The sequence below is a fragment of the Anolis carolinensis genome, chromosome 2 (assembly GCF_035594765.1).
Source record: "Anolis carolinensis isolate JA03-04 chromosome 2, rAnoCar3.1.pri, whole genome shotgun sequence".
NCBI classification, from domain to species: domain Eukaryota; kingdom Metazoa; phylum Chordata; class Lepidosauria; order Squamata; family Dactyloidae; genus Anolis; species Anolis carolinensis.
Genome location: NC_085842.1, coordinates 111033547 through 111054619, shown reverse-complemented (window position 1 = coordinate 111054619; position 21073 = coordinate 111033547). Strand labels below are relative to the sequence as shown.

At 39.2% G+C, this 21073-nt stretch overlaps 1 protein-coding gene across 1 annotated transcript in view; it reads right to left on the bottom strand.

Annotated features, from left to right (window-relative positions):
* Nucleotides 1-6: 6 nt before the first annotated feature.
* The window catches only part of kctd16 (potassium channel tetramerization domain containing 16), a 200654-nt gene continuing 179587 nt past the window's right edge, over nucleotides 7-21073 (bottom strand). Inside the window, exon 3 of the mRNA XM_062970400.1 lies at nucleotides 7-7706. Coding sequence (XP_062826470.1) covers nucleotides 7645-7706 — 62 coding nt within the window. The 3' untranslated portion in view covers nucleotides 7-7644. The remainder of the gene's footprint in view (nucleotides 7707-21073) is intronic.

Below are 21073 nucleotides of genomic sequence, written 5' to 3'. Positions count from 1 at the left end.
AAATGGCAGACTTCTGTGATAGGTTCACCTTAAGGTTGTTGTACATCACAAAAGAGAAATTAAAGAACACTTATTTGTCAGTCGGTGGCATCTGGATTTGCATTCAACGTTGAATCAGAAAGCTTCCAAATTTATATATGCAGAATCAATCTGTTTTCCTAATCATTACATTGAGGTCCAGCCTAAATCTTATGGTCAGAACATTTGCCTAACACAAATGCATAGTTGAAGTGATTCCTATATTATTTAGGCAGAGTTTTGATCAAAATTCATTTTTGTTTACGCAGACATCTGTACACTATAAGTTCTGCCTACTTCCCCGACCCACTGACCAACTACTACCATCGGTTTAGATAATTTTTAAATGAACATTGGCTCTTGAACCACTAGGTGCCACCAGTGATCATCAATCCATTGCTCCCTAAAGAATTCCCATATCAAACTGTCTTAACAGAAGGAATCAGTTTCTAATACTGAGATTAAATTCAGTTTGTTCCAAAATTATGGTCAATGAAAAGAGTGCACTACTTAAAATAACAATAAAATTAAATTCAAATAATGACTTGTGTAGATATTGGCAAATATCACTCTAGTTTTTCTCCCAGTATATATTGATTCATATACTACCAGATTATTAGCAAGGTATATTTTGATCAGATCCTTTTTAGGGAAATTAGTATTCATGCAGCAGTTTGAGAACCATGTCTGAACATCCTACAAAGTCAGGGGCTTGCCGCTTTATTTCTGGTTTTAGCAGTAAAAAGTAATTTAATCAGGTGTTAGTTTCTAAAAATGCATAGCAAGTTCCTCATTAATCACTTGTCTGATTCTATTTTTTTTCTACAGCACAGTTCTGATGCTACCTTATCTATTTGAGTAGTGGAACTACAAGAAATGACAGTATTGCTTTTGATAGTTTTGTTCCAGCAAACACTACTCAGAGAAATTCCCTCCCAATTGCATTACCCTGTCAATAAGTTCCCAGTGCAACATCTAACAATGAATGCTGGCTTGGCAAGTACATGGAGGAAACGAACCGGAGATGATATCAGGGCCCACAGCTTTTTTATATGTTGATGAGCCCAGCATCCTATTATATCAGAATGAAAGAAAGCTGAACAAGTACTGGTAAATATAACTTCTGGCTATTATATCTTTAAACAGATTGTCCATATGTGTGCATAGCAGGCATCTGTGAACACACACAAATACACACAGGAATTGTATAGCTTTAAAATATATAAAAATAGATGAAGTTTGTCCTCCCTTAAGAAAACAGATGAGTTGCCTCAGCTGCTGTTCCAGCCCTACTTAGAGTCCCCTGTCAGTTCATGAATGAACTTGCATCCAATAAAAATTGTGACACTGCATCAACAAGTTCAAGGAGAGAAAGCGTAACTCACAAATGTCAGGCACAGCAATTGAAAGAATGGGACAGGGCAGCAAAAACATCATTTTGATTGATCACTTAGTGTTGCTACTGCTACTAGTTTGAGCAAATAACACAATGCAATCCTATATAGGTTTATTCAGGAAGTCCTACTGAATTTGCTTGCTATCTGTAAAACATACCGAGGAGTAGCTGTGTTGACCCTGGAGCAAAATACAACAATATCACGAACCCACAAAAAGCAATATTATCATCAGCCAACCAAAATGCACAAATTAGACCATGCAAGCTTTCAAAGCTTCTTTTTGCTGGCCTTTTCATGAGGTGATTTTTGAAATCATACAGGAGAAGAAAAGTAATTAACCTCAGCAACATGAAATGGATGAAGGATTCGGGGAAATCCAACCCCAAATAGGGAGACAAGTTGTCCAGGAACACCTGGCCGCTCTAAACGAATTCAAGTCCCCAGGGCCAGATCAACTACATCCAAGAGTATTGAAGGAACTAGCTGAGGTTATTTCAGAACCACTGGCAATTATCTTCGAGAGTTCTTGGAGAACAGGAAAAGTCCCAGAAGATTGGAGGAGGGCAAATATGGTCCCTATCTTCAAGAAGGGAAAAAAGAACGACCCAAACAATTACCGACCAGTCAGCCTCACATCGATACCAGGCAAGATTCTGGAAAAGATCATTAAGGAAGTGGTCTGCAAACACTTAGAAACAAATGCGGTCATTGCTAATAGTCAACACAGATTTACCAAAAACAAGTTATGCCAGACTAATCTGGTCTCTTTTTTCGATAAAGTTACGAGTTGGGTCGATACAGGGAATGCCGTGGATGTAGCGTACCTAGATTTCAGTAAGGTCTTCGACAAAGTCCCCCATGACCTTCTGGCAAACAAACTAGTAAAATGTGGGCTAGACAAAACTACAGTTAGGTGGATCTGTAATTGGCTAAGCGAACGAACCCAAAGGGTGCTCACCAATGCATCATCTTCATCTTGGAAAGAAGTCACGAGTGGAGTGCCACGGGTTTCCGTCCTGGGCCCGGTTCTGTTTAACATCTTTATTAACGACTTAGATGAAGGGTTAGAAGGCACGATCATCAAGTTTGCAGATGACACAAAACTGGGAGGGATAGCTAACACTCCAGAAGAAAGGAGCAGAATTCAAAACGATCTTGACAGACTAGAGAGATGGGCCAAAACTAACAAAATGAAGTTCAGCAGGGATAAATGCAAGATACTTCACTTTGGCAGAAAAAATGTAATGCAAAGATACAGAATGGGGGACACCTGGCTAGACAGCAGTACATGTGAAAAAGATCTTGGAGTCCTTGTGGACAACAAGTTAAACATGAGCCAGCAATGTGATGCGGCTGCTAAGAAAGCCAATGGGATTTTGGCCTGCATCAATAGGGATATAGCGTCTAGATCCAGGGAAGTCATGCTACCCCTCTACTCTGCCTTGGTCAGACCACACCTGGAATACTGTGTCCAATTCTGGGCACCGCAGTTGAAGGGAGATGTTGACAAGCTGGAAAGCATCCAGAGGAGGGCGACTAAAATGATTAAGGGTCTGGAGAACAAGCCCTATGAGGAGTGGCTTAAAGAGCTGGGCATGTTTAGCCTGCAGAAGAGAAGGCTGAGAGGAAACATGATAGCCATGTACAAATACGTGAAGGGAAGTCATAGGGAGGAGGGAGAAAGCTTTTTTTCTGCTGCCTTGCAGACTAGGACACGGAACAATGGCTTCAAACTACAGGAAAGGAGATTCCACCTGAACATCAGGAAGAACTTCCTCACTGTGAGGGCTGTTCGGCAATGGAACTCTCTCCCCCAGACTGTGGTGGAGGCTCCTTCTTTGGAGGCTTTTAAACAAAGGCTGGATAGCCATCTGTCGGGGGTGCTTTGAATGTGATTTCCTGCTTCTTGGCAGGGGGTTGGACTGGATGGCCCATGAGGTCTCTTCCAACTCTACTATTCTATGATTCTATGATTCTATGATTCTAGGTTAGAGCCACAAATCTATATTTTCACTTAGACATTATTTCTGTTGTCAGTTAAGATGGTACTGAGGGATTTCAGTATAAGCAACAGTCACCCCCCTTCTTGACCATATGGGGACTAGGAACAAAGGACAATAAAGAGAGGTTCAACTTCATTAGCAACCAAAAAGCAATTTCCCTTGAGATCCTGGCTGCTTCCATCCTGTGGGAAGCTAACTGTCCCTTTCTTACCACCTCATCAGATGGGGTAGAAATTGGCAGCATACACTGATTTCTCTTCAGTTTTGCAGCCAAGCCTTCTGGCTCCCATCCCACAATGTACATCTACTTCTAGTTTGGCTCCGTCACAAAACTAGGGTAAGTCGGAAGATGCGGGGCATGAGGCAATGGGTTCCTCTCTAGGCATCACTGGATTTACCATGATCCGTGGCAAATCCAGCACCACATATGGTGAGGTCTTTGGGTGTACATGATTAAATATCACTTGAAAATCATGACTTTTAACAAATGGGGAGGTCTGGGACTCTTAAAGGTTTTGAACAACTTTTCTCCTACAATAGAACATCCAGTATTATAAAGTATTCTGTGTTCTGATTGTACCCATTTGAATTTGTAATCTTCATGAGGTTGAAAAATTGCACTTGCAGACTGCTGCTCAAGAAATATACACTAAAAATAATCTCTTAAGGCTTTAAACTTGGCAGTAGCCCTACTGAAATTAACAGGGCTTCCTTCTGATTATTATAGTGTCCCAAGATTTGCAAAAATATTAATCATTGCAAAATTTGTACAATATATACAAATATAAAATATTCAAGATATAAAATATGAGTTAATTTTGTGTGGAGACTTTTGAGACACGCTTTTTAAGAACGGTACCTTTATATCATGGAGCTAGCATGCTGTAGTTGTTTGACTACAACTACCATTCTGGACATCAGTGTTCAAAGCATTACTCAACCATGGAAACCCACTGGGTGACCTGGGATAAGTCATATTCTCTCAGGTAACCTCCCTCTGAACACATTTTCTAAGAAAATCATCATGCCATTACAAGTAAGAGATGACTTGAAGAAACACAACCAATCAACCTCTATATCAAAGATAAGAAGACATCTGCTCATAGGTAGAGCTCTTCAGTTCCATTTTGGAAATCAGAAGACATAATTTTCATCTTTCTTTTAAGCTCATTCTGAAATTCTTGATGTCTAGATCTACAGGAAAAGCAAATGGTTTAACAATGATAAGGCATTTGTCCTTGCTGTTATTTTGTTTACCACAAAGAGCCTGTAGTAAGCATTTGCCAAAACATTAATTCAAAAATAGAACTGCCCAGTGCAAGTTGTAGCATCACTGACTATTCACAGAGAATGCATTTGTTTAAAACAATGTATACCATCTTTCACAAAGTATGGTTTAATAGCAATTCATAAAACAACAATGTTAAAAATCACCTAATTTTTAAAAACAAAAAGAAAGAGGGAAGAGCGAGTAGAAAAAAAATCTTAAACCTGGAAAGAAGGCAATGTTCGTATTAGCATGCACTTGATACGGGTGACATATCTTTAATTGTCCTATTCCCTTGGCATGGGAGAGTCTAGTCAAGCCTGATTCATCATTTTGTCCTCTTGAATGACCAGGTTAATGTAAAAGAAAACCCTGAGATAGCTTTGGGCATTCCTGCTTATGCTGTATACAATATTATGTATGCAACGATGGTGCCATAATCATGCTGATAAGCATCTTCAGGCAAAATCCAATGTTCAGTGTAACTTTTCAAACTTTCTTCATCTCTCCCCCTTGGCAATGAGAGTGAACTGCTAACCAGGGTATTATATAAAGTGTTACAAAACCCACATCAAACTGTTCAGAGCAAGAGAAGTGTAGTACTTCTGCTAACAACAAATATATAAAAATCAGACAGGAAACAAGCTGAGATGTGAACCAGGAACTCCCCTTGGTACTATTTGGAATTGCTTTATTTTGAGAGTCCTAAATTGGTTTCCTAGTGTTGGGACATATGCCCTTACTTTCTGGGACACATATGTGTTCCCACAAAGCCGCCTGAGAATTGTAGTCCTAAGGTAAGAAAAGACTGTGGCTGTCAAGAGTGGCAGATGGAGGCAGATGCCAAATAAAAAGTGACAGTCTGCTAACTGCCACCGTTACATAATTTTTCCATCAGTCTGTCCTTCCCAGATGTAAGTAGGTCTAGATTCCAATAAGGAGGAATGCTTGTTTCTGTCTTTTGTGTCTATGGGTGCATCTACATTGTAAAATCATTGCAGTTTGATAGTGACACCACTTTAACTGCCATGGATCAATGCTTTGGAATCATAGGAGTTGTAGCTTGATGAGGGACCAGCATTCTTTAACAGAGAAGGGTAAAGACCTTGTAAACCTACAACTCCCATGATTCTATTTAAGTAATAGCAGTTAAACTGCATTAATTCTATAGTGTAGATGCACCTCATACGTGTTTAACAAAACTTGCAATTTGTTTCAATGGACACAGACATGTTCTGCACGTCCTTGGTTTGTATTTGACTTTCTCTAACTTGGAAATCCCTGGGAGAATGTGTTGCTCAGAAGCCAAAGGACTGTTCAGTAAATTACATTCCCATTTTAAAATGTTCTAGTCAACTGATGCAATCAAAGACAGCTTCATTGAGAGTAAGGGGTTAAAGTAATCAGCTTTGAGCATTTGACAACAGCTGCTCCAGGGTTTGAGTGCCTAGTCTAATAAATGCAGTCTGTGGAGGCACAAAATGAGCACATGAACTCAGTATCGTTTTTCATTCTGAAAACAGTTAGAACAGTAGAGCAAGGAAGCTCTCCTTAGAATACATCCGGGTATTAGGAGCTAGGGAAATCATATTTCAGATTTGTTTTTTCTGAATTGTGGCAGCTTCATGACACATTATTTTCCGTTTTATGAAATCATATTTTGTGCCATTCGGAATGTTAAAAAGTGCCAGAATGAATGGCTGCGGAGGACAAATAAACCAGCTTGGCACCCAAAGACAGTCTATTTCCATACAGTTTTCTGTCTTGATAAATTTTATCAGAGACATTTTCTTTTCTCTTGGTGAGACCATAAAAACATAAAACTACAACTTCCACTAGTCCCAGAATTTACATGATTTTCATTAAGGAATTGTATTTCATGAGATGATTCCATTTATCTAAATAATATTTACCCTTAGATCTGTCAAATTGTTTTCCAACTTCTAGCTGATCAGTCAAGTAACTCATGTTTGTTTGGGACTATTTTAGAAGGCTAATTTGCTATGCATTTGGCATAAATATTCTATTCTAGATGAGCTTGTATTAAAGATAATCTTTTTGTTGTAGCAAAGCCCCAATACTCTAAAGCAAGGGTTCTCAAACCTTTAATGACTCAGAGCCGTTTTTGAAGGAAAACTTTATTGTGGAGCCCCAAGAAACTTTAGGACACAGTGACTGCGGGGTCAATCCTGGTTAGTACTTTGGTGGGAGACCACCAGCAAATATCAGATGCTGTGGGATATATTTCAGAGAAAGGAGCTAGCAAAACCACCTCTTGCCAAAGAAAACTCTATGAAATTTATGTGGTCACCATAAGTTGACAGGTGATTTTGAAGGCACATTCACAAGACACTGAATCCATGGGACCTAAATCTTCCTCCAAGCTGGTCTGGCAAAAGTTAAGTTTGTTCTGCAAATCAACGAAAATAATGTTTCCAATTGGTTATCAAGTGTTTGGATCATGCTGAAGTAATGACACTGAGTGTGTCTATAAATGAATGCAATCTGACACTACTTTAACCACTTTGGCTCAATGCTTTACAAGGTCTTTAGCCTTCTTTGCCAAAGACTGTTGGTGCCTCACCAAACTACAACTCTCAAGATTCTACAGCATTGAGCTATGGCCATTAAAGCAGTATCAAACCAATTAATTATATAGTGTAGATGCATTGTCTGTATCAAAGAGACATCAACTTCAAAGTAAACAGAAACTATTTAAATTATTTCAGTTTTATATCATGTGCATCCTCCACCTTTAACCACATTACTAGACTTTAACCAACTGTACTAGAAAACTTACTGGTTCCAGAGAAAGGACATAGAAAAATGTGTTTAATATCAACATGGAGCTTATTATACTAATACTGATAATATTAATGATGATGCAGTTGGCACAGGTCTATATTGGAAAATGTCAGTTTATCGGAATACATCCCTATTAAATTAACACAAACCCATTCTATTTACCTGAGAATGACGCATACTTCAGAGCCTCCAAAGTTTCCCGCTGCCTCAGATCAGCTATAGAAACAAAGTAATTTAATAAAATTTAAATGAAGAATAAACCCATTAGTATATATTACAGATCAGTATCTAGATCCAGGTTCTCTAGAAATAGTCCTTTCTCTGTCCATTTCCCTCAAATCATTTCCCTATAACCGTAATTGTTTCAAAATTAACTTGTCCCTTTCAGTATAATCAGATACGGTTGGGGGAAGAAACACCTGATGTAGTTGTTCTCCAGATGAATGAAAGGTATCATTCCCCTCAAGAAGAAAAGAGAAAGCAAGTCAGTTCTCTAGAGAGAAAACACAGCCACAGCAAGCCATTTTTACATTTCTACCCCACCAATTAGGACAGTCCATAGAGGACTTTCCCCCCATCCCTGGAGACACTTGAGTGGTCTGTTGCTAGGTACCGCTCAGCATAGAAACACCTTAAGTAGAACTTCTCTGCTATTATCATCAGATACAGAACAGCATATAAAGACACAATGTAAATTTCATTTTCTTATTTTAAATATTATTAATATTGATTAATTTATAAGCATTTATTAAGATTTTCTTTAATGAGTTTCATTCATTCCAGATAGATTTAGGCTGTATTTTAGAGCCTCCAAGATCTGTGTTAGGAAGTTAGGTAGTTAACAGTGTAAATGCATTCACTTTTATGTAGGTTGTCATTTGGATGCCCTACGTAAAAATGCAAGAGCTCACGCTTTTAAAGGGCTATGCAGATGCGCCCAAAGAAACGTTTTGTCCCCACTAACTAAGATGATAAGAATTTGTGGACATTTTTAAAATGTTTTTTCACATTGGGAGACACTTTTGTGAGACATTTATGAAGGTTTGTTTTTTAGGGGGTTGCACAACCCCTCCCCCAAATGTTTTATGCAAAATGCCGGGGTTTTTTTTTCACAATCCTGCCTCTCTTTTGTTTCCTGTTGTTACTGCTGCTGCCGTGCTGCTGATCAAAGCAAAGCAAATTAAAACAAACAGCTTTTACTGTCACCCAACATAGAAACTCTCCCAGCAGTTGACAAGTGTTCTCGCAACTTTTCCTTCCTGAGGAAGAAAAAACCTGAGATTTTGTAGTGTTAGACTCTGCCTTTAATTCCTAAACATGGAATTTTACAAAGGAAATTAAGCATTAAATGTCCTTAAAAACAAAAACAAAAGCAATTGAATTGGGAAATAATTGTACTGAAGGCAACCAAAACACCACAAAAGTTTCTCAGCCTTTTGAGAGATATCCTGTTTATTTGTGCTTTCTGTATATCCTAACTCATGAACCTGTGTACTTCACTTAAGATGAAAGAAACACATTTCTCAGCTGTGTGTGGCCTTCCCACCTCCCAAGAAATGAAGATCAGCCATTTTTTCTTCATTCCAAACTCACATGTAAATGTGAGTAGATCAATAGGTACCGCTTTGGCAGGAAGGTAATGGGGCTCCATGCAGTCATGCTGGCCACATGATCTAGGAGGTGTCTACAGACAATGCCGGCTCTTCGGCTTAGAAATGAAGATGAGCACCAACCCCCAGAGTTGGACATTACTAGACTTAATGTCAGGGGGGGGGGGGTTAAAAAAAAGCCTGATTTACTCATGAATTTTAACTGGTTAACCAAATCCCCATGCTAAGTCTATGAGACTAATTATACTAATTTCTGAATCTGGTTAAATATGTCATCTGTTTTATGCCTGTTCTGCCTTTATCTATTAGCAAATGCTCTTGTACTGTTTTTATTGTTTGCTGTATTTGGACTTTTTGCTCAACTTTGTATACTCTCTGATATCATAAGATAAAGGACAAAATTAAACAAAAAAAAAATCTAGACAGAACAAATACTGCTCCCCTTCCAATATAAGCATGGCTATACTTCACTTTCTGTGGTTTTGATGTAGGTAGAAATATTAAAGTCTTACAGAAGACAATGGGCCAAATCCAATTTTTAGTCAATTGGATTAATAGGAGTTTGGTAAGTCAGCATTTATGGCTGACTGTCATTAGGAGCATAGCATGCAATTTCATGGATTCAACAGGTATACGCAAATGGAGCTAACACTTTGGCCAGTGGAGTAACAGATGAATAAACAGGCATAGGATTGCACTGCAAGAGTTGGTGAGTGGCAGTACTTCTCTTATCTCTGTGAAATTAAAGATACATTTTATAACCTCTGCTCTCAGTCCTTACTTCTCAACACTTTGTACTTAGACCACATTCAAATCATCCCTTAGTTACATAAATCCTGGCAGTTATACTTCAGCAATGTGCTGACAGTCAAACAGCTACTTGTGACTTCAGTTCCATTTAGGAGTACACACAAGAACTGTCATTTGATTCTCTTATTCGAATCTGCCATTGAAAAACTGATATTTCTCGGAGCGTGACTTCATCCTCATCAATTTAAGGATGAGAATAATGCAGTTTCACTTGACTGTTGTTATAATTCATTACTTTCTGCATCCATAGAAGTGCTTTGAACATGGAAAGAGTCTCATATTCTGAGCTGTAATTGACCTTCATCCATCTCCTCCAAGGATATTTGCTTTTGTGCTATTTGAAATATTACTTGGGATCCATCTACAAATGGCCACAGATTAATTTGAAATCTTGTCCTGCACTTTCCTCCAATTTCCCACTAGAGCTTGTGACAGCTGCTATGCTCCTAATGACAGCCAGCCATTACTTCCTCTAGGAATATTGGCTGTGATCACATTTTCCCACAGCAATGTTTTCATTGTGACATTGTGTTATCACACGATAATGATCTCTTTAACCGTTGTGTCACCTGTGGAATTAACATTCAGGAAGAGTGCCTGTGATCAGAGGGATTGCCTTGGGATGTTACAGGGGGAGTTATTTCAAGAGTAAACCCTAAGAGTTTACAATCTGGATTTAAAATAAGAAATAATGAATTAATGATAGGGATGGTCTGATAACTGAGATCCAGTGGGAACTTGCTCTGGTGGATGAAGTGGGAAGACAATTTTTACTTATCCCTCTCATAATCCCAACAACTTCTGCTTAGACTACAGTGGGCCCTTGGGTTTGGTTTCAGAACCCTCTGCAGATGCCAACATCCATGAATGCTCAAGTCCATGAATGCACAGTAAAATGGTGTCCTTAATATAAAATGATAACATCAGGGTTTGCTTTTTGGATTTTGAAAAATGCTTTCAAGCTATGGATATAAAATTCATGGATATGAAGGTCTGATTGTGCTCCAAAGAGTCCCTCAACTCTCTAGAACAACCTGACAGGGAATTATAATGGAAGGCAAGAATGAGTCAAAATTATCGTTTTTTCCAGTCACTCACCTCAACAGTCAAATCTCCTGCTAACACGGTAGAACAGAAATATATCTATTAGCTGGCATGTCTGCATTCGCAAGAGAAACATTTTTTGCTAGCAGTGTTAGGGAAGCAGAAAAATGTAATAGATTTGCAGGAGGCATCAATTGCTAACAATGTGCATTTCTGTTATCAGAAGCAGAGCCTCCCACTTTTTGTGTCCCAAGAATTCTGTTGATGAAGAGTTAGAGGAACTCTAAGAAAGTGAAGTGAGGGAAAAAACTGTAGACTTATTACATGATACCAAATATAACTTTATTTTATTGATACTTTATATTTACATTTTTATTCCTGTGAGTGGTTGTGTAGGCAGAGCCCATTGCACTGCTTTGCCCGAGGGCCTATATTGCTAAGACGGCCCTGCTCCTACAGGTGAAATAAATACTGTCAGCCTGAGGGCAGAGAACTGTTTTTCCCTTGTTCTCTTTCTTATAAAGCACCATGTATAATAATGGCACTATACAGAGAAAGAAGAAATGGGATTTTTTTGGGGGGGTGGGGGGGGAGAGATATACTACTGAAACTATTTTGAAAAATTAATTGAGAAGGGAGAAAAACTAGAGGAAAAAACTAAGCATTTTTTTTAAAAAAATAGAGGTCTGAAAAAATATATGAATTACAGAAGAACTTGCAGAAACTAGGACGGTCAGTGCTCACAAAGAGTGCATGTATATCAGTAGCTGGAAGTGTGGAGCTTTCCTCCTATTGTATACTAGCTTGGGGACCCAGCAGTGCCTGGGTTATTTGAAAAGGGCATTTGACGGTTGGGTTATTTGTTGGCTCAGTTCAGGGCTCTCTGCATAAGGGTGAACTACAACTCCCAGATGCTAAGGTCAATCATGCCCAAACCAGACTTGTATGCACAGTGGGTCATGTTAGGTCTGTGTGCCAAGTTTGGTACAGACCTGACATCAGCTGCATTCAGTGCTCTGTAGATAAGGGTGAACTACAACTCCCAATATTAAGGTCAATTCCTACACAGATCCATTGTCAATGGGGGTCACATTGCTGTGTCTTGATGCAGGGCGAACTACAACTTCCATCATGTGAAGTCAGTCCCCCAAACCTCTCCAGTCTGTTCAGTTGCTGATCAATTCCTCTGTTTGCAGAGTGCCATAGAAAAGGGTAGGAAAGGGTTAAGGGAGAGGCAGTGGGTAGGGTCATGCAAATTTCACACCAATGGAGAGAGAAAGGAACCCTGGGATGCTTGCCTGTAGTGGAGGAGGCATGTCAAATCTAGGATGAAATGGTCCCCGAACGAAAGCATTCCTTGGATAGTGGGCCATACTGTTTGGGGAGGACATTGGCAGGGTTTCGGTTACATGTTCATGGTGCTTGCTGTAACTTGCAATGTCAATGGAAGGAGTGCTTTGGAAGCTTCTCAGTAGTTGGAACTATAGTTGTTTGTGGAGGTGAGATGTATAAGTGGATAAGTGGATACCTCCACCACATACACACATACACATTTTAACTTTTATTATGTGTACAGATTAGGAACACAATATCATAAAAATTAAAGACAAAATGTATTATTGAAGGTTTTCATGGCCGGAATCAAGGGTTGTTGTGTGTTTTCCGGGCTGTATCACCATGTTCCAGAAGTATTCTCTCCTGACGTTTCGCCCACATCTATGGCAGGCATCCTGAGAGGTTGTGAAATAATTCACTATGATATATTTAACCTTTAAAACTAAATGTATTGGTTTAATGAATTCAGATCCCTCTCTCCTCTATATTTTTCAGAAGGGAGTCCTGTTGAGCTTGATGGCATTTGGGATATTAAAATGTTGAGGGTGAATCAAACAAATCTTCACCCCTGTTGCTAGTCTTAGCTAGGACAAATATATGGGAGGTGCATTACATTTATTCTCCGCATTTTAACACTGTAAGTTACATTGATCTCAATAAATCCCACTGACACCTCAGCTCTCTATTCTCCATATCTATTAAGAACAAAGCCCTGTTGAGTTTGATGGAACTTCAGACATTAAAGGGCTGAGAATGAATTAAGTCCCATTAATCTAAATAAACCTGATATATCCTTCTGTTTTCTATTCTCTATGTCTGTTCAAGGAGAAACTTTGTTGGGCTTAATTGGACTAAAGAAAGTACATCCTGGTTCAGGCAGGTTATCTTTCCATAAACTGTCTGCATAAGTAGCATAACTTTTTCAGCTGTCTTTGCTGATTTTTCCCAGCAGGAATTCAAGTTATTTAAGCATCTAAAGTATCTAGAAACCTGCCCAATTTTCTGGGCAGGCAAAGAGAAAATAATAAAATTTCCTGACTTCAGCTTGCTCAGGGATGGGAATGACCAAGTTTTACTTCCAATTAGGAGTACAGTGTTACCTCACTTATTTCTGGGGTTAGGTTCCAGTACCTCCCGCAATAAGTGAAAATCAGCGAAGTAGGGAAGCTATATTTATTTTAATATTTATGCTTTATTTTGTAATTATACACTATTTTAAGTCTTTATCAACCAATCATGTGTTGATAAATCGCCTCCTTCTCCTCCCGTTGCCACTTGGGCTCCTTTTCTCTCCCTTTGGCTTCTCCTTCCTCCCTTCCTTAGGCTGTAAATTGTAATTAATGATTTATAATAGTCTTTTAGAGTTTATTGAAAAACCGCAAAAGAGCGAATCCGCGAAAAGTGAACCGCAAAGTAGTGAGGGAACACTGTAAGAGGAGGAGGAGGAGGAGGAGGAGGAGGAGGAGGAGGAGGATAAAAGGCAGAGGGGCAACTGCAAGTCTCCTTACTGGGATACAGATGGCCATTCCAATGTCAACCCTCCCCCTTTTAAGAGGATTAAGGAAGCATCTATTGTGTGCATATCAACATGAAGGTCAAATTGTATGCACTGGATTTGTTAGATAATGTATGTATCATCAAAGGATTAATACCGCATGTCATGGTCCTCACATTTCAGAAGGAAAGTATAGTAGCCTTGCAAGAGGAGATAAATCTCATTGTACAAAATATTTAATTAATAGAGTGAAATTTCATTTCATGGATGCTTGCATTTCTGCTTTGATAAGTGTTCGCTGATGACCAGTACATTATCTATGGCTGCCTAAAACAAAGCAATCATTTGTCTATATGGCAGCCAAGCATATCAAATAACCATGAACTATTTTGCACAGCTCTATAACGCTTGATGCATTACCTCCCTGTGTGAATAATTTACAACTACAGGGTCCATCTTGTTGTCTTTATCCATCCACCTTGCACCCTTCTTCCAAGAAAAAAGAATGGCAAGAAGAATAGCCACATCCCCCTCCCCAGCCAATGTAACCTCACAAGAGACTTTATTTAAAACAAGTTATTTTTCCAAGGCAAGAAAAATGGTGTGAGCATTTGACTGAACTCTTTAATTTCCAAAGAAGAACTTGTGAAAAAACATGGAATAGATGGTGTCAGCCATCTATTAACATGCCTACACTGCTCTGATATAGCAGCTTCTTACAACTTTATCTGTCATGGCTCCATGACACAGAAGTCTGGAACTTGTTTGGTGAGGTATTTGGAATTCTACTCTAAAAAGTAGTAAACAATTTTCAAGAACCACAACATCAGAAACCGCATCTGTACTGACCATTTAATACAGTATGGTGCTGGTTAGCTTCAAACTGAAGCAGTCAGACATATCAATGTTCTGTGGTTTGTGTAATCACCATCCAAGCCTCAAACTGGTTCCAGGATTTCTTATGTAATCATCCACATATTTTTACAAGTTTCAGACAGCATTAAATGTCAGTGTCGTTCTAGTGTTATTCTATAAAAAATTCTAAGTACCTCACCAAAATACCCAACTCAGGCTTCTATAAGATGTGTGTATATATGAACCTTCAAGTCTTCTGTAGAATTATAGTGGTCCCATGAATTTCATAGGTAAGGAATCATCAGAGGCGGTTTTACCAGTTCCTTCCTCTGAAAAGTAGCACTTTGGATGAAGACATGTCAATTATTAAAAGCAATATCAAGCTGCTATTAATGGTGAGTGCAGATACAATCTTTGACTCTGCATAGACCTCCTAAAAGGAATTTAAGACAAAGTGATTAACAATACAGTAGAGTCTCACTTATCCAACACTCACTTATCCAACGTTCTGGATTATCCAACGCATTTTTGTAGTCAATGTTTTCAATATATCGTGATATTTTGGTGCTAAATTCATAAATACAGTAATTACTACATAGCATTACTGTGTATTGAACTACCTTTTCTGCCAAATTTGTTGTCTAACATGATGTTTTGGTGCTTCATTTGTAAAATCATAACCTAATTTGATGTTTAATAGGCTTTTCCTTAATGCCTCCTTATTATCCAACATATTCGCTTATCCAACATTCTGCAGGCCCGTTTATGTTGGATAAGTGAGTCTCTACTGTACTACTAATTTAAAAATTAAGCAAGTTCAACTAAAGTTAATCTAGATCCAACTATTTTCCTTCCCTGCACATGAACACACATTAAAGACAATTAGAGTGATGGAATTCTAAGTTCAGAGGTGGGATCACTGAAATTCATTTGAAAACTACAATTTAGTGAATAAGTTTTAGCAGAATTATTTGGGTTGCTCTGACCTCTGCCAAAGAAAAATCCAAAGAATAGCAGTTTATAGAATCATAGAATCATAGAATAGTAGAGTTGGAAGAGACCACATGGGCCATCTAGTCCAACCCCCTGCTAAGAAGCAGGAAATCGCATTCAAAGCACCCCCGACAGATGGCCATCCAGCCTCTGCTTAAAAGCCTCCAAGGAAGGAGCCTCCACCACAGCCCCGGGGAGAGAGTTCCACTGTCGAACAGCTCTCACAGTGAGGAAGTTCTTCCTGATGTTCAGGTGGAATCTCCTTTCCTGTAGTTTGAAGCCATTGTTCCGTGTCCTAGTCTGCAGGGCAGCAGAAAACAAGCTTGCTCCCTCTTCCCTATGACTTCCCTTCACATATTTGTACATGGCTATCATGTCTCCTCTCAGCCTTCTCTTCTGCAGGCTAAACATGCCCAGCTCTTTAAGCCGTTCCTCATAGGGCTTGTTCTCCAGACACTTAATCATTTTAGTCGCCCTCCTCTGGACGCTTTCCAGCTTGTCAACATCTCCCTTCAACTGTGGTGCCCAAAATTGGACACAGTATTCCAGGTGTGGTCTGACCAAGGCAGAATAGAGGGGGAGCATAACTTCCCTGGATCTAGACGCTATTCCCCTATTGATGCAGGCCAGAATCCCATTGGCTTTTTATAATGGTGCTATTTCACATTCCATGTTCAGTTACTTTCCAGAAGTATAGTTTCTGAGGTTCCTTGTCAGTATCAGCTATCTTTTACCATGACGGTTTGAATACTAAGTGAAGTGCTTCAAATGGAAGTTAAGACAAAATAATTTTATATGAGATCACAAAATAAAAAATAAGAAACTCCGTCTACTCCAGGAATGCGGAAAATGTTGTTTTTGTGACCTCAGACCTCCCCAGGGGTCAGGAAATGACTACCAAATGCCTAAAATTCATGTTGTAAACCAGAACTTTCCAAACTGTGAGTACTGACACACTAGAGTGCTGCTTGTAGTTCCTAAGTGTTTCATTTTTAAAAAAATGCTTCCCCTTGCCCCCACAAACAAAGGCTGTCTACCGTGTTTCCCCGAAAATAAGACAGTGTCTTATATTATTTTTTACTCCCAAAGATGCGCTAGGTCTTATTTTCAGGGGATGTCGTATTATTCCATGAAGAAGAATTCATATTCATTGTTGAACAAAAAAATGAACATTGATTCTATACTGTACAGTAGTTGTCATCACAAACCAACATAACTAAACCAGACAAACTAACAAATTTCTTGTTACTACCATTATTTCCATATACAACTGGTATGTAAGCTGCCCCGAGTCCCTCTGGGGAGATGGAGGTGGGGTATAAAAATAAAATAATAATAATAATAATAATAATAATAATAATAATTATTATTATTATTATTATTATTATTATTATTTACATTTACCAATCCTGCATGCTATGGTCTTTTGTTTGGCGGGTGCCGGGCATGCTTCCAAACAAAAACTTTGCTAGGTCTTACTTTCGGGGGAGGCCTTATATTTAGCAATTCAGCAAAACTTCTACTAGGTCTTATTTTTTGGGGATGTCTTATTTTCAGGGAAACAGGGTAGCTGGTGTCATTCCTTGAAGAGACCTTGCAGCCACTTGGGGAAATTTGTTGGCCACCCCTGGAGGAGAGGGAGGAGGGAGGTGGCAGCGGGAGCAATGGCAGCAGTGGCCACTCGGGCAGTGCCGAGTCCAAGCCCAAGACGCTTCCATCATCTTCCTTGGCTCTCTGCTTTATCCCCAATGGCAGAGGCCCAAACAGCAGCCTCAGCCATAGTGGGGTGGGGGAGAAGAAGAAGAGGAGAGCAAAGATGAGGAGGGGCTCAAGAGGAGGGGCCCATGGTGGGAAGTAAAGCACAGAGACCCGTAAAAGGCATTTTGTCCAACCCCCTTCGGCCAAGTAGAAAGTTACAGTCAAAACCTTTACAACAGATGACCATCTAGCCTCTGTTTGAAAGCCTCCAGAGAAGGAGACACCACTGGACTCCCAGGCAGTCTATACTTTACTAGAGTTGGAGGAGATCCTCAAAGGGCATCTAGTCCAATCCCTTTGGAATTGGAAAGAAAGACTTTAGACAGATTTTAAATCCCACTTTCGCTTGGAATTGAGGCCACTCAACTGGCCTAAACCCTGATCTTTTGCAGAGGTGGTGTTGATACTTACTCACCCCTGCTACTATGAGATCAGCAGAGGAACGCATTGGCACTGCCAGCCCTCCCCCTCCCCCCCCCCCCCATTTTCCCCTGCACTTACCAGAAGAAAGCCCTTTTTGGGACCTGTGGGCTTTCCCCCTCACTCCCCCTTTCCTTGGAACAGACAAAGGAGGGCTTTGCATAGGGAAGAGGTTTTCTATTCAGAGAATACTCTAAGGAAAAGTAAGGGAGGAACATCTCTTGTCTGCTTTATTGTCTTGATTTAGTTGTCATCTACTAGTCATGATGGCTATATATCGTATCTCCAGGTATTTTATTACCATTATCATCTGCAATGTGTTTTTCAATTCAGATTGAAAATCCCTTATCCAGAATTCCAAAATCTAAAATTGTCTACTTGATTGGCTGTGATAGTGACACCTTTGCTTTCTGATGGTTCAATGTATACAACTATTTGTATAAAGTCTATATGAAACTTACATGAATTTTGTGTTTAGACTTGGGTCCCATCTTCAAGCTCATTATGTGTATGTGTGTGTATGTGTATATGCAAATACAAGCTCCCCCCCCCCCCACCCACACACACAAAATCAAAACATTCTGGTCCCAAGGATTTCAGGAAAGGGATACTCAAGCTGTATTATGACTTTTAGAGAGACTGCAATGTATTATATAGAAGGAGATTCCCATATTCAAAAAATCTCATTATGTATATAAAAGCATTCTGACATCTTAAAAAACAAACCTTGAAACCCAAAACACTTCTGGTACCAAGGATGCTCAGCTTCATCCAAATCAGTAACTGAGGGACACAATTGGGAGGATGTATTCTTTTTGTGGGTTTTTCATAGGCATTCCTAGATATTAGGTTGTTCACTGTGACAAGCAAATGCTAGACTATCAAAACTTTTAGTACAATCTGTTCTGCAGGGTTCTTCTTACAATCTTATGATTAGCTGATCTATCCTTCTCATTTCAATCCTTTTCCTCCAGGGAGAGGCACGGATAAACTTGGCAGTGAAATGACATTCACATCTCTCTGTTTCATGCATAATATGAAAGCTGGCTCTCAACTTTGGGAGACCTTGAACAAAGGGTATCTTCTCTCTGTGTTCCCTGGATTAGATTCATTCTTCCTTGTGCCTTGCTACTTTTTGATGCTGCTTGAATGTTATCAAGCAAAACAACCTAATGCAAATGGAGTTGTGGTTATCCAAAGAACACTTTTCTTTTTCACTTATGAGCAACTCTAAAAGAGGTCTAAATTAAATATTTAGCATTTTTTTAAAAAATCAATGCTTTGTACTATTGTGTTTTTTAAAGTCTTATTGATTACACATATAATTTCCACATCCTTTTCTCAGACCTGTCCCTGACGAATATCTTTTCAGGTCAGCTGACCATTCGGGGTGTGAGGTGTAAGCAGCCATTAGAGCAGTAGTTCTCAACTTGGGGTCCCCAGATGTTTTTGACGTTCAACTCCCAGAAATCATAACAGCTGGTAAACTGGCTGGGATTTTTGGGAGTTGCAGGCCAAAAACATCTGGAGACCCCAGGTTGAGAACCATCGAATTAGAGGAAAAATTAAGTTCTTTTGCCAAAACAGATGTCAGATTGGAGAAATCTTTAGTGACAAATATATACACAGTTTATAGGCAACAAAATCCTAATTAGTATAATTTCTCTTTCTCTTGTTTTTTGAATCACAAATTACATGGTTGTTCATGAAAGCTTTTGGGGTTTGACTGGTTTTACAAAAGCCCTCCCATAGACATAGACATAAATTGAATTCATTTTAAACTATTATATACTATTTAAACCCTTTGAATCAAACTTTTAATTTGCTAACTGATTTGTTTTAGACTTTTAAAATTATTTATACTGTTTTAAATTAATTAAATGACTATGTTTGGAGCAAGACAAAGAACATGGAAATGATAGGGCCACTCTGTAGAAAACACAATTGGTCTAGATATAGTCCTTGTAATCACTTCCAGCACTAAGATTCTCTGATAGGTAAAGATAAAGGTTTCCCCTGACGTTAAGTCCAGTCGTGACCGACTCTGGGGATTGGTGCTCATCTCCATTTCTAAGCCGAAGAGCCGGCATTGTCCATAGACACCTCCAAGGTCATGTGGCTGGCATGACTGCATGGAGTGCCGTTACCTTCCCGCCGGAGCGGTACCTATTGATCTACTCACATTTGCATATTTTCGAACTGCTAGGTTGGCAGGAGCTGGGGCTAACAGCGGGCGCTCATTCCGCTCCCAGGATTTGAACCTGGGACATTTTGGTCCACAAGTTCAGCAGCTCAGTGCTTTAACACACTGTGCCACCAGGGGGGGCCAAAGATTCTCTGATACAAATGTCTAAATAAATAAAGGAAGGAAGGAAGGAAACGGAAGGATTTCCCCTCCCTGCCCTTTATCATATCAGAGCTTAGATACATCTATTTTAAAAGCTCCTCCTAAAAGGTAGGGGTCTTACTAACTAATATAGATTTATAGAAAGCTGTCTCCCAGTGACCATTAAGGAATATTATTGAATATTGGGATTTACTACTGAGCATGTATATAGGATTGTTTTCCCTTAAATTTTTCTTAGAAATATCTCTGGCTCACAACATTAACCCTCAGTCAGTTAATGTGTCTGGATTGCCCTGTAGAACACTGCCTCTTAAACTGGGGATCTTAGCCACAAATGGGGTTCCCTGAGCTCCGTGTTGAGGCCCTGAATTTTTTTTTTCTGAAAGTCATCTTGTGGATAGTTTATACATTTACACACATCTGTTGTACAGTGTTTACAGTGGACCCTGCAGAAGGTGCTTCAGCTGTACTTCATAAAAAGGAAAATCAGCCTGTTAGCAAGCTTTGCAAATGCTGATTTGTTACCAGTAAATGTTTCATTTTTATACCTATTTTATATATCTTTATATTTGGGTTCACATAAAATGTCTTGGGCTGAAGGGTCTTAGTGGAAAAGTTTGAGAAGCCCTGCTTTAGAAAATATTTTTTGAAGTTTATGCATGGCTGCTGTTTAATGTTTATTTTGAAAACATCCTAATTGATTTCAAGTGGAAGTATACATAAGACATTTAAGTTAAATTTCAGCATATCTCGGTTAACAAAGTCTCAAAAAAAGAAGCTAATTTTTACAAGTGTTTGTATGCCTGCTCAGCCTTCCCTCTTTCCTCTTCATACTCTAGCTAGCTAGATGATTTTTGGAACCGTCAACACTGGGAGGCTTGTGAAAGAGAGTATGAGAGGCACAGAATTTTGATAT